Below are 13,266 nucleotides of genomic sequence, written 5' to 3' on the forward strand. Positions count from 1 at the left end.
GCAGGAGGCGCTAAACACTGGGAAAACTTATCCCGGATCAGCGCTTGTGGATTGATTCCATTCGTAGAAGAAGCAAACTCGCAGACGGAGGAAACTTCACATCAAGTCCTGTGTAACACACGGCCCTGCGAAAGGAGGTAAAACCATTGCAAACGGTACATTGTGTTTCCCCACGTTAGGCTATACTCACTTTCATGATAGGCTACCGTTTTGATAAACCCATTTTGCAGCTTCGTGTCTTCAGTCCCAGCTGCAACATACTCGGATGAAAGGTGGGTGAAATCCGCCGTGTGTGATCTGGTGGTCCACTGTGCTGTGATAGCGGGCTAAATGTGTTCCGAACAGTAAATGGAAACGGCAATTTGGTGCTACGATGTAGGCCTACTGTGCTAATGCTATGTTCAGGTAGCCTAATTCCAAGGTATTCAACCATAACCATATTTTTTAGCGCCCTGACTCGATGTCTTGAAGTCCCAGCCCAAGACGCATTACTTTAAAGTATACACCAATGGAGTATGAGGTGAGTGGAGATTAATTATTATCCCACCCCTTGTCGTGTGACTGGAAGTCAGCTGGCTCCCTGAGAAAGAATAATTAACCCCCAGAATTAACACCGCAATTGTAGTCACATCTTTGACAGCCGATTACAGGTCCTGACCGCCAATTAGAGTACCAGTATCATGAAAAAGTTGATTTCCATAACTCCATCAATAATGATTAATTTTCATGGCTTATGAATTGGCCACATTCTGAACTATTCAAATCATTCATGTCATGTGCTTATTTATTTATTTGTTTATTTATTTATTTATGTATTAATTTTACACATTTTGGCTTCCAGCTCCACAAAACTATAAATTGAGGAATTATATGGGATCATCTGTGACCAGGGGCAGAGCTATAGGGAGACCGAGCAGGGCACCTGCCCCGGGGCCCAGACCCTCCCGTATTGGTGGTGGGGGACTTATTGTGGGCTTGGCAAGCTGTATAGGGGGCCCTAGAAGTGTCTTGCCCAGGGGCCCTGTGTGCAATTTTTTCCGCCTCATCTATAGGCCTACAAATGTACCTGACGCATGAAACATTGGATTGGTATAGAAATGGTTTTCCTGCAATATTAGATTTAAGTAAATGAATAAATGTGACCACCAACCCCAATCTCTGCCTATATGCATTTGCTTGTAGATAAATGCCATTTTCCACCATGTTGATGCCAGTCACAAACAAGCCTGTAGTGACCTTGAGAAGGCCAGCCAATTCATCACAGAAGCATTGAAGGTAGGAAACCCTGTGTGTCATCAGAAACTAAATAACTGGCAAGGTAAATCCACACATCTTGCAAAAAATACAGGTTTTACTTTTCATTTTATTACTGGTTGTGCTGTGTAACAAGCATCTCTCTCTCTCTCTCTCTCTCTCTCTCTCTCTCTCTCTCTCTCTCTCTCTCTCTCTCTCTCTCTCTCTCTCTCTCTCTCTCTCTCTCTCTCTCTCTCTCTCTCTCTCTCTCTCTCTCTCTCTCTCTGTGGGTGTGTTTTAATCAGAATGAGGTCCAGAGGAACACAACCCTGCACATGTTAATCCACCGTCTGGAAGAGAGGGCAGGTGAGAATGGAAGGAGCCAATCAGAGCAGGTGGAGTCAAACCGGCAGCTGAAGCTCCAGGTGGATGAACTACAGAAACAACTGGAGGAGAAAGACGACTCCTTAACACAAGCCAAACAGGTGTGTGTGTGAATCTGAATGATATGATGATATATGATAACTGCCACCGTGCCCACTAAAAATGGTCCATTTTACTTCAAAGCAACTGCAACATTTTCCTTTCCCATTTTTTAAGATGTATGGAATTAGTGGATATATGCAGGGCTCTAAATTAACAGCTGCCAACCAGCCAAATGCTGATGAAAATTCAGTTTGGCTGGTAGAAAAGACCAACGTACTAGCTACTTTGACCCACCACAGGAACTGTGTCATCTTACCTGCAGTCATTGGGTGCATCCCAATATGTGACCTTGCCTCCTCCACTTGTCTCCTCCACTTGCTTCTCGTCATGATGACATCACTGACAACAGCATTATATTTCAATATCTTGCAAAAGCTCAATTGTAAAGTGTTTTTCTCATTTGCAATTGGGATGGTGAATGAAAAACAGTCCCTCAAAAGTTGTTGTGGCGAGGCTGACAGCTGGCAAACTTTATCGTTTTCTCCACGGAGGAGGGGCCAGGAGGAGGGACGAGGAGACAAGCACAAGTGGAGGAGGCAAGGACACATATTGGGATGCACCCACTATGTATGATTTGATGGATGTACATTGACTGAGTGTGTTTGCTTATTTTCTGCAGAGTATTGCAATCCTGACGAATGAACTGACAAATCTGCAGCTGCAGGGCCACCAGAGTAGTTGCAGGTACACACACACACACACACACACACACACACACACACACACACACACACACACACACACATGCTGAATACTTCAAGCCTGCCAAAAATACCTGGGGCCTCATTTATCAAGCGCTCTTAGGCACAGATCTGTGCGTAAAGCGTGTGTGCGATCATTCCTGAGCAAAGAGTGGGATTTATGAACATGTACTTAAACGTAGAAATGTGCCTAAATCTACGCACACCTCAGACCATGCGTGCGAGTGGAAGAAACATGAAATTGCAAATAATATTGACCGTGCAAAATACAGTTTGCTTTGAATGACGATGGAGTATGACAGTGTGCTATTTTACAGTGTTTTCGTCCATGTGTGTCTCCTTCTTTTACTTATTTTGAAACACTGTCCTCCTCCTGCCGAAAGCACCTCCACTTCTGCCGCGGAAATGTTTCTATCTCCGCACTTCCCACCAGTAGGTGCGATCGACATGTGTCAACGCATGCATGCGCATTTAGAGGGTCCCCACTTCAGCTCCTCCTCACTGCCTGTCCCCCCACTCCTCACACGTGGTGTGTTAGTAGAGCAAACTGGTGCGAGCTCATCGTCTCGTTCATATTTGTGGCCGACTTTAAATGCGCTGTATTTAATAACACCCACATCGTGACAACAAGTTCTCGCTCACGTGCTTCCGTTAACGTTGGTCGACAGCAACAAAGTCGTATGGGCTTATCGCTTCGACTGGCGCATGTGTCCGTGTGTGTTCATGTGTGTCCAAACAGGGTGGCGCCTTCGAATTAACATGTCATTTGAATATATTTTAATGCCATGTATGGCTACTTGGAGGCGTTTCGGGATGCAAATTACCCCAAATGCGCACGTGCACAGTGATATGGAAGGTGTGGGATCATAGAGGTAGAAAATAACACTAGAGAGGACCCCGCCCCCCTTTTTACGGCAATCTGTAGCGGCCATTATCTGTAGGTAGATCAGAGAAATGGAAATTAACGGAGAACGAGGCTCACCTCTGTCAAAAATGGCTTAATCATGTGAAAATGTCCATCAACACACTATACAAGGACAATGGTTGAAGTGTGTTGCTAACTATGTTCATAAAAGATATTATTTGATTTTTAAATGAATTTTATCGACTCATGTGATTTTAGTAGATATTTAGCCTGCCATTTCAAATCTGGTGTTTGATTAATGTGTTACTTCATATTCACACAGTTTTAGTCAATTTTTTGACAGGGGTGGGCGTGTTCTCCATTGACTTGCATTGCCTGAAGGTTTCTACACTACCTACGGAAGTTAGGAAGCTCCATCTGCCATTTCCCAGTGCTGTCGCAAATTGCTGTGTCCTCTCTAGTGTTATTTTCTACCTCTATGTGTGGGATTTATCATCCAGAGGTGTGCGTAGGAGCAGCCAACGCACGTTTGATGAATCCCGTTTTTTCTGTACTTGCGTACATTCTAAATTTCACTCGTAAGACAAAATTTAGAAGACATTCTACGACCCGATGATAAATGAGGCCCCTGGTCTTCCGGCGCCAACACAAATGTTTAAAATTCAATGCTGCCATATGTGAAACCCAGGACACATCTTACACACAATCAGGGTTGAGCTTGATTTGCTCAATTTACTTCCATTTAATTTTTTTGCGAGTTGTGACCCATGATCCGTAAGTAGAAGGGTGTGACTTTGGCACCCCATTGAACGCTGACATCAACTGTCAAATAACTTTTGAACTTTGACCTCTGAGATCTGTGTTTCCTGCAGGACGATTCAGGAAGTGACTGAAGGACTGCAGGAAGGAGAGAGCCAGGCCGATGTGGTGGTATGCAGACCCACTTGCTCTCTCTCTCTCTCTCACTCTCTCTCTTTTACTTTCTCTCTTTCTCTTTCTCTTTCTCGCTCTCTGTCTTTCTCTCTCTCTCTCTCTCTCTCTCTCTCTCTCTCTCTCTCTCTCTCTCTCTCTCTCTCTCTCTCTCGCGCGCTTCCTTTCTCTCTCTCTCGCTTCCTTTCTCTCTCTCTCTCGCTCCCTTTCTCTTTCTCTTTGTTTCTCACTCACTCACTCACTCACTCACTCACTCACTCACTCACTCACTCACACTCTTTGTTTCTCTCTCTCTCACTCACTCACTCACTCACTCACTCACTCACTCACTCACTCACTCACTCACTCACTCACTCACACTCTCTCTCTCTCTCTCTCTCTCTCTCTATCTCTATCTCTCTCTCTCTCTCACACACTGTAATATTTCCCATGTGTTTTGCAGAAAGAGGAGGACGGTCCACTGCAGAATGTAGACATCTGCATTAAAGAGGAAGATGACGCAGCTGTTGCTGATGGATACCAGTGTACTCAATCTGGTATTACACACACCACACACACACACACACACACACACACACACACACACTGTCTACCACTGCACATCTTGCTGAACAGTTTGCCAAGTCCAGATCTGACATGTGATTTTTGGATCATCACTAAGGTTGTGTTAGACTCTCATGTCACCTGAGGTCAGGTCCACACTAGAGCGTGGCGGAACGGCAGCGAGACGATTGAGGTCTTTCTGCTTAGTTTCGGCCAGTGTGTTCTACTCAGCCCTTCACACAGACAGTGTCGACATGCGCTGCCAGTCCAGTTCAAAATCCCCCCACAGCCAAAGCTAGCGTGCTACTCTGCCATTTATTCGAAGGGTACAGCGCCGACCACTGCCGCCCAAAATCCGCTCGAGTTGTGTTTTCCAAATGCATCACGGAGCGGAGCCGGCTCCTGCGCCGCTGACGCCTGACTACTGCCAGTTGGTGTGGAAGGACCAGTGTCGTAGTGGCCTTAGTGTCGTAGTCAGAGCCCATGGTGGTGGATACTCCAGAGGTCTGGGGCCTCATGTACAAAGAAGTATGTGGATTTCCTACCAAGAAAGTGCGGGCGCGAAAATCTTGAAAGTTACTTGCGGACAAAAATATCCGGATGTATCAATAAGTGCGTAACCAGTTTTCGCCGTGAAATCTTGCGCACATGCACGAGCACAAGCGGGCCCAAGTCTCCACCTTGCTTCCTCCCTTAAATATTCTATATGAATATTCTAATTGGTATGAACAGACCCATTCATGTGCATTCATTGGTTGAAAGAACTGGAAAGGGAACGCGAAAAGGGGAACGCGGGAAATCATGATGCGAGGTGAAGGCGCTGTTTCGGAGGTACTCAATTTAAAAGGAAAAAGGCTGCACGCAAAAGCCTAACAAAATTACTTTGGCGTGTATAAAATCAGGCATTGGTAATACTTAATGTGAGGACCGCAGAAAAAACTGTCAGGTTATACTGCAGTACAATGCAGGTTTCCCAACAATGGATATTTAAAAGGTATTAAATCAAAACACATTGCGATGAGGCAGTCGACAAGGCTTCCGAGAAATAAACATTTATGTTGGTTATAACTCTGAAATATGACACATGTACATATAGGCTACGCCACATGTATGAATAACTTGCAGCCACCTCAGTTAGCCTATAAAATGCACCTGTCAATTGATCGACTAATTTTACAGTAGCCTTATTAAAAGAAAAAGACAAGCACTGCGGTGAGGACGTTCCCAACAAACGCGAGAAGACGCATAGCAGATCCAGAAAATAGGCTACCGTAAATCCTCTAATTGTGGCCTGTATTCCATTACTGGCCGGGATTCTAATATTGGCCGGTCTCGCGGTCGGCAGAGGTAAATTGGGGCCGGTCTCTTGTACAGGCCGGGTCTAAAAATAGAATCAATGATTTGTTTTCCGTTTACCGGATATCTCACGTTGTTCTCAAAATCCACAACTGTAATCATTTAGCTGGTTAACATTAGACATTGTTCCTCACTCCGAAAAAGGACTCATTTGCTACTATAAAACAAACGTGGGTGCACACGCCAAAGACTAGTTATTACATGTGAGCAGTGTGTTAATATCAGCTGAGCGACCGCTTCGCAGCTTCTCTCTAGCTTTCCTGCAGACGCGTGGGTAACCTATAGCAACAACACGAGCCCAGAATACAGCCAGAGGCAGAGGGAGCGCGACCATACAGAAAGAGATTTTGCCTTGGTTGCAAAGTTGTGAGAGCCCTCGTCATAAATGCATTTGGCGGTTAAACTTTTACTATGCGTTGCCAGTGGAGGAAAAATAGGCACGCTACAGTATTAGACAATAATATGGCTACTTCGCTTAACCTTCATATTTCAGTAACGTGCGCTTCACACATAGAGATTGCTTCAGGCCACGGACCGGAGACAGAAATTGTGGGCTATATTTCCCCGACATTTGGCTGCAGCAAGAAACAGTTTGCCTTGCGAAGTCTGGGGGTAAAATAGGGAGTGAAACAGCCGCAGATATTGGAATACGACCGTCAATGTCAATGTTGTTGCCGCATCTCGTGTCCATAAACTCAAGGCGAGAATGGGATTAAAGACAAACAGGAGGAAGGGAGGAAGGGACACGCCTCGTGAGTAAAAAAATGGACCGACGATGGTCTCCTAGTCATTCGCAAAATACCGTAACTGGTATGGTAACTGTAGCCTACTTTTTCAATAAATGAACCAAGTATTTTACTGGTTCAAAATACGGTAGACACATGGTTTTATTCATTCCACTGGTAGTCTGTTTTGCTTAAATAGGAATATTGGCCTGTCTCTAATTCTGGCCTCCTTCCAATTATGGCCTGGTCCAAGATGCACTTGAGTAAATACAGGCCCCGGCCAATAATGGAGGATTTACGGTATTCAATGTTTAATAGTTGCCAAATAATTCTGTTGATGGGCATCCAATTTCGTTTCAATTCCAGGATAGTTTCATGAGACGCTTAATTATATCCCCGAAACGCGGAGCGTCGGGGATGTAATGGTTTTGCGTGCGCCACCGCCGCGTCCGCCGCGTCCGCCGCGTCCGCCGCCGCGTAAGGTCTTTCGTGTTAACGCGATAACTTTTGAACGGATGTTTGGATTTGTCCCAGATTTTTTGGGTGAATGCTCTAGGGCAGGTTCATGAACTGATTCGAATTTGGAGGTCAACACTTTCAAGATGGCTGAATTCAAGATGGCCGAATTTTTGTTTGGTCCATAACTTCTGACCGGGTGGATGGATTTGTCCCAGATTTGGTGTTTGAATGCTCTAGGGTAGGTTCATGAACTGCTTCGAGTTGGGAGGTCAACACTTTCAAGATGGCTGAATTCAAGATGGCCGAATTTTTGTTTGGTCCATAACTTCTGACCGGGTGGATGGATTTGTCCCAGATTTGGTGTTTGAATGCTCTAGGGTAGGTTCATGAACTGCTTCGAGTTGGGAGGTCAACACTTTCAAGATGGCTGAATTCAAGATGGCCGAATTTTTGTTTGGTCCATAACTTCTGACCGGGTGGATGGATTTGTCCCAGATTTGGTGTGTGAATGCTCTAGGGTAGGTTCATGAACTGATTCGAGTTTGGAAGACAACACTTTCAAAATGGTGGAATTTTCATTTGGCCCATAACTTCTGACTGGGTGGATTGATTTGCCCGGTAACACCTTATTTTAATGGTTCACCATTTCAGTGAATCTACCATATTAGGTACAGTGTAATAACCAATGTAACAATATTTAATACCATGTAATACTAGTGTAATACCAGTGTAACAATAAGCAATATCAGGTACAGTGTAATAACGAGTGTAACAGTATGCAATACCATGTAATAATATAGTGTAATACCAGTGTAACAATATGCAATACCATGTAATACCACTTGAGCACAAACACATGATGTAGGCTAAGTAAAAAAATTACATTGTATTAAATGTTGTTACACTGGTTATTACACTGTACCTAATGTGGTATATCCACTGAACCATTAAAACAGTATTACCATTTGCCCCATTTTTTGCTTCATTTTCACAATAGTCGTTTGGTTTTAAGCCTATGCACGTCATGTCACGTCTGTATGTATCATATACGTTTACGAAATGGTGGACGGGAGTGGTAGGAATGATGGGGGACTGGAAGCGTCGCGTTTCGGGGATATACCTTAAGCAGTCGAAGGCGACTGCACAGGCAGTCTAGTTGCCTCAACAATAATATGGTTGAGGTGGTTTTCTTCATCTTTTTTTTTTTTAATCACTCGCCTCAACATTAAAATCCACGTTTAACTGGCTGCATATCTGCAATATTTCGGACCGCGTACAACACATGTAGTTGTGCTGCATGCCCCTGTGTGCCGCCAAAAAGACGCAATGCACCACTTACGGCAACTTCCACGCTTACGGAAACTTCCACAGCAGCCTTGAAATTCGCGTGGAGATCCGCAGTTTTCCACGTCTAGTCTGTTTTAGTACATCTGACCGTGGCCGTGGAAAACAACTTAAGTAACTTTTTTGTCCGTAAGTGAGCTTCGTACATGAGGCCCCTGGTCTGGGTTCAATAGAAACTGAGATATGAGTTCATCTTCTTTTGTTCTCCTTTGATTTTGCTAGTTGGAAAACAAATGTTGGCTGACCAATAGACATTTGATACAATCCTGTGCACGTAACTGAACTGTTCTGCCAAACAAGAGCATTTGTGCTTTTAATTGTTGTTAATCTGTTTTTGATTTGTCCTGTAGATGAAACTGACTCTGCCCCAGAACAGATCACCTCCTCATCTGCAGACATTAAAGCTGAATCAGTACAGGTAGAGTGACTCTTCTTTTTTACTGAAGTTATTATGAGACCAGTTTTATAATTTAGCGTACATTTTTGAACAAATGGTTGTTTTTAGATCCAAAGATACTGCTATTAGCCCAACACTTCTTCGATACACATACTCATGTTGATACCATACGGTACACTGATTCTATTTTCCTCTGTCCTCCATTAAAGACAAAAGGCATAGTGCAAATGAAATGATCTGAGATTACAAGGAGATTATTAAAACATCAGTTACTGAAACTGTTTGAAAATGACCAGCTCCTGTGTCCTGTCCTCCTGCGTCCATTGCCGGGCTTTAGGAAGAAGAGGAAAAATCAGACCTGGCTCCAGTCGTCAGCTCAGACGTGGCTCCAGTAGTCAGCTCAGACGTGGCTCCAGTCGTCAGCTCAGACCTGGCTCCAGTCGTCAGCTCAGACGTGGCTCCAGTCGTCAGCTCAGACGTGGCTCCAGTCGTCAGCTCAGACGTGGCTCCAGGCGTCAGCTCAGACCTGTCTCAAGTCGTCAGTTCTGCAATGAGCCAGTTCCCTCCAGATTCACCGTCCTTGGTCAAGCGCAGGAGGTTATCCGTGCAAGTGGTCGATTGCTGTGCAACACAAGGTCAGCAAAAAACACAAGACCGCAAGAATAACACAGATGGAGAAAACTCAAAAACTGGTAAGAACTCACTCACTCACTCATTCACTCACAGAAACATCCTGGAAGGTTTCTTGATTCTTTTTTGATAGCAATGTCCACATTGATACAGCCATAATTACCTTTTATTTAAGCATCTGTAGTTTGAATCTTGAGTAAAATCTTAATATCATTTATGTACAGTTTTTAATCAGGGGATGTATGTATATATCTGTGCAGGGATACCTAATATGAAGATTTCCAATAGTGTTGTGTTTTTGGTGCAGGAACAGGAGGAGAATCCCAACCTGTTTTGTCAGCTGCCCTCCCAGAGACCACATTGGAGAAGCATCTCTGTTCTGGTGTTGACAAGAGCTTCAGTAACCTGAAAACTCTAAAAGCACACAAGCAAACCAATCAAGGGAAGCCACAGCTTACACATACAAAAGAGAAACCCCATCAATGCAAACAGTGTAAGAGGCATTTTCGGCACCCAAAATCATTTAAACGACACCAACTTGCACACAACGGACAGAAACCCCATCAATGTGGACAGTGCGGGAAAAGGTTTACTCAAGCTGGGGACCTCAAAGCACACCAGCTCACTCACACAGGAGAGAGGCCATACATCTGTGAACAGTGTGGTAAATGTTTTACACAGATGGGTAATCTCAAACAACACCAGCTCACTCACACTGGACAGAAAGCCCATCAATGTGGACAGTGTGGGAAAAGGTTTACACAGGCAGGGAGCCTCAGAGTACACCAGCGTATTCACTCTGGAGAGAGGCCATACAGTTGTGGCCAGTGTGGTAAATGTTTTACAGAATCAGGGCATCTCAGAAAACACCAGCTCATTCACACTGGACTGAAAGCCCATGAATGAGGACAGTGCGGGAAAAGGTTTCTGCATGCAACAACTCTCAGACAACACCAGCTCATTCACACCGGTCAGAAACCCCATCAATTTGGACAGTGTGGGAAAAGGTTTCTGCGTGCAACACATCTCAAACAACACCAGCTCATTCACACAGGAGAGAGGACCCATCAATGCTAACAGTGTGAGAGGAGTTTTCAGCACCCAGAAGGACTTAGACGACACCAGCTTACACACACATGAGAGAAATCCTACCACTGCTTATACATGAGTGAAACCCTACCACTGCACATACAGTACATGACAGAAACCCCATCAGTGCAAACAGCGTAGGAAGAGCTTCTTCTACCAAACTCACTCCAACGGCACCATCTTAAGTACACTAGAGAGAAAGCCCATTGATGTGAACAATAGCAATAGCTCCCTTCGTTCCTGTTCTTGGAGTCTTGTTTCTAATTTTGTAGCAATTTTCACATCCTGCATTGTTTTTCTTTCAATCTATAGATGGGTTTCATATTCACAGTCCGCCTGCACACACCAACACCGGGCAAAAAGTTATCAATCACAATAGAAAACATTACGAAGCTCTGTTTCAATTTATTGTGTATTACTTGTAGTCTACTAATCGCTCTTTTGTGAACAAAAACAGCTGGTAGACACAGCACATTCCCAATCGTAATATTACGCGTTGAACATGAAATCTTGACCTAGAAAAAGTCCAAGAAAGCTCTTATTTTTCACCCTGGATAAACCATTAACAACCGTGACAATCAGGGAGCAATGGGGCAGGTGACAACCCTAGTGTGCATGCCACTGATCTGGACCACACAACACCCACACATGCACAGACACACTTTACACACTCACACACACACACACAGATACAGTACACACACACACACCGATACAGTACACACACACACATGCAAACAGATGCATACCGTACATGTACAGTACACATAGACTACGTGTATATGGCACTGATCTGGCCTATAGTAGACACACACACACACACACACACACACACACTAAACATAGAGTAGACGTCCACTTGCATTCTGCCCTGTCTAGGACTCCCTCTGGTGGAGAGTATTGGGTGTTTCTAAGATGCTCCAGGTCTAGAACCTTCTCATAGCTATAACACACACACACGGCTGACAAGGGAAGCCAGATCAAGAGGTGGTGGGTGGGTGATAAACGTGGCTAAACATAGACTAGACTCCCCCAATGTCTTTGTCTGTCCTCCAACAGATATTGAATTAAACAGCACACCCCCCTTGTACCTACAGTACAATGTATATGTGCGTGTCTCTGAGCACAACAATACAGGCAGGCAGGCGGTTTCTTTTCTTTGATTCAAAGTTGATAATGTTACTCAGTGTTGATAATGTTGTTCCCTGTTGTTATTGACCACCTCCAACGTGTACTGTACTGTACCCCGTACCTGGTGAATGTTCAGGGGACACATGCTGCTGTCCGTGGTACTGAAACCCTTCATGTTCAAATCTATTATTGGAATTACAATGCCAAAAAGTTATATATTTTCACATTTCTTTAAAATACATTTTTCCATGTGTAGATTCTCTCTTGTACCGGTAAATTGTTCATAAAGAGTAAAGATGTAAGCAGACAATCTGTGTTTATGTTCAGAGCCATTAGTTTAGGCAAAAACTTCTTTTCAACATTCTTTTTCAGGTTGACGCCCATGGTATGAAAAACATTGAGACGGAATGAGGAATATTGCAGACTAAAACTCCCAACAGTAGAGAAACGCAGTAAATTAGAAATAAAGTAAGACATGACATGCAAAGGACAGAGAACACAGTATCATGAGTCGAGACACAAACGCCCCTTTCAGAAACATTGTTTTCCAGTTACCTCGCGTACCAGGTCATATACCAGTTGAAGTACTATTATACTCCTCACTAGTTCACTTAGGGCACATACCAGTTGAAGTACTATACTCCTAGTAGTTCACTTAGGGCACTTATCAGTTGAAGTACTCCTCATAGTAGTTCACTTAGGCCACATACCAGTTGAAGTACTATACTCCTCATAGTAGTTCACTTAGGCCACATACCAGTTGAAGTACTATACTCTTCATAGTAGTTCACTTAGGGCACATACCAGTTGAAGTACTCCTCATAGTAGTTCACCCAGGGGGTCCAACGGCATCTGTGGTGGTAATGGCCAGGGGCTCTGCAACACCTCTTGACACAAAACAAAATGGAGGACAGGTGAGTACATCAGAAGAAGTGGCGTATGTATACAGTTTAGTTGGAGCCATGCGCTTCTACACTATGTATATGCTTCTGCACAGACATTTTTCACTCTCAGGTTCTAACTGATCATACCCTCTTTAGTAATTTGTGTCCTTATTGCAGAGCTAGAATATGCTGAAATGTAATTTTGAGAGAGTAAATAAATACAGATGACATTCTGGCAAAGTGAATTCACTAACTGTGTGTGAGGTTTGAGGTCTGATGGTTGATATTATGAAAAGTGTTTCAGGTCAATGTCTGGACTGAAAAGGACTGGGAGAAAAACTTTTTTTTTTTTTTTTTTTAACCTGCGGCCCTGGTAGGCATTGCTATGGTAACAAAGGTTATGGTGGTCTTTTTATGTTGCAGAGACTATACTAATTAATTTCACTTCACCTCTAATAATTCTATTGTATGTTTTCATAATGATGTAGGCCTA

At 43.9% G+C, this 13,266-nt stretch overlaps 1 protein-coding gene across 1 annotated transcript; it reads left to right on the forward strand.

Annotated features, from left to right (window-relative positions):
* The first annotated feature begins 446 nt into the window (after positions 1 to 446).
* LOC134444908 (MAP7 domain-containing protein 3-like) lies at positions 447 to 10,561 on the forward strand. The gene is made up of 10 exons (XM_063194087.1): positions 447 to 520; positions 1,183 to 1,275; positions 1,539 to 1,718; positions 2,339 to 2,403; positions 4,158 to 4,215; positions 4,658 to 4,751; positions 8,993 to 9,060; positions 9,377 to 9,731; positions 9,977 to 10,169; positions 10,351 to 10,561. The coding sequence occupies exons 1-10, from the start codon at positions 509 to 511 to the stop codon at positions 10,559 to 10,561; spliced, it is 1,329 nt and encodes a 442-aa protein (XP_063050157.1). The 5' UTR covers positions 447 to 508.
* The last annotated feature ends 2,705 nt before the right edge of the window (positions 10,562 to 13,266 follow it).

The sequence above is a fragment of the Engraulis encrasicolus genome, unplaced genomic scaffold (assembly GCF_034702125.1).
Source record: "Engraulis encrasicolus isolate BLACKSEA-1 unplaced genomic scaffold, IST_EnEncr_1.0 scaffold_83_np1212, whole genome shotgun sequence".
Classification (NCBI taxonomy): domain Eukaryota; kingdom Metazoa; phylum Chordata; class Actinopteri; order Clupeiformes; family Engraulidae; genus Engraulis; species Engraulis encrasicolus.

Coding starts and splice junctions, on each gene's coding strand:
- LOC134444908 (XM_063194087.1), top strand. Junction 1,276..1,538: donor TCATCACAGAAGCATTGAAG/GTAGGAAACCCT, acceptor TGTTTTAATCAG/AATGAGGTCCAGAGGAACAC. Junction 1,719..2,338: donor CCTTAACACAAGCCAAACAG/GTGTGTGTGTGA, acceptor TATTTTCTGCAG/AGTATTGCAATCCTGACGAA.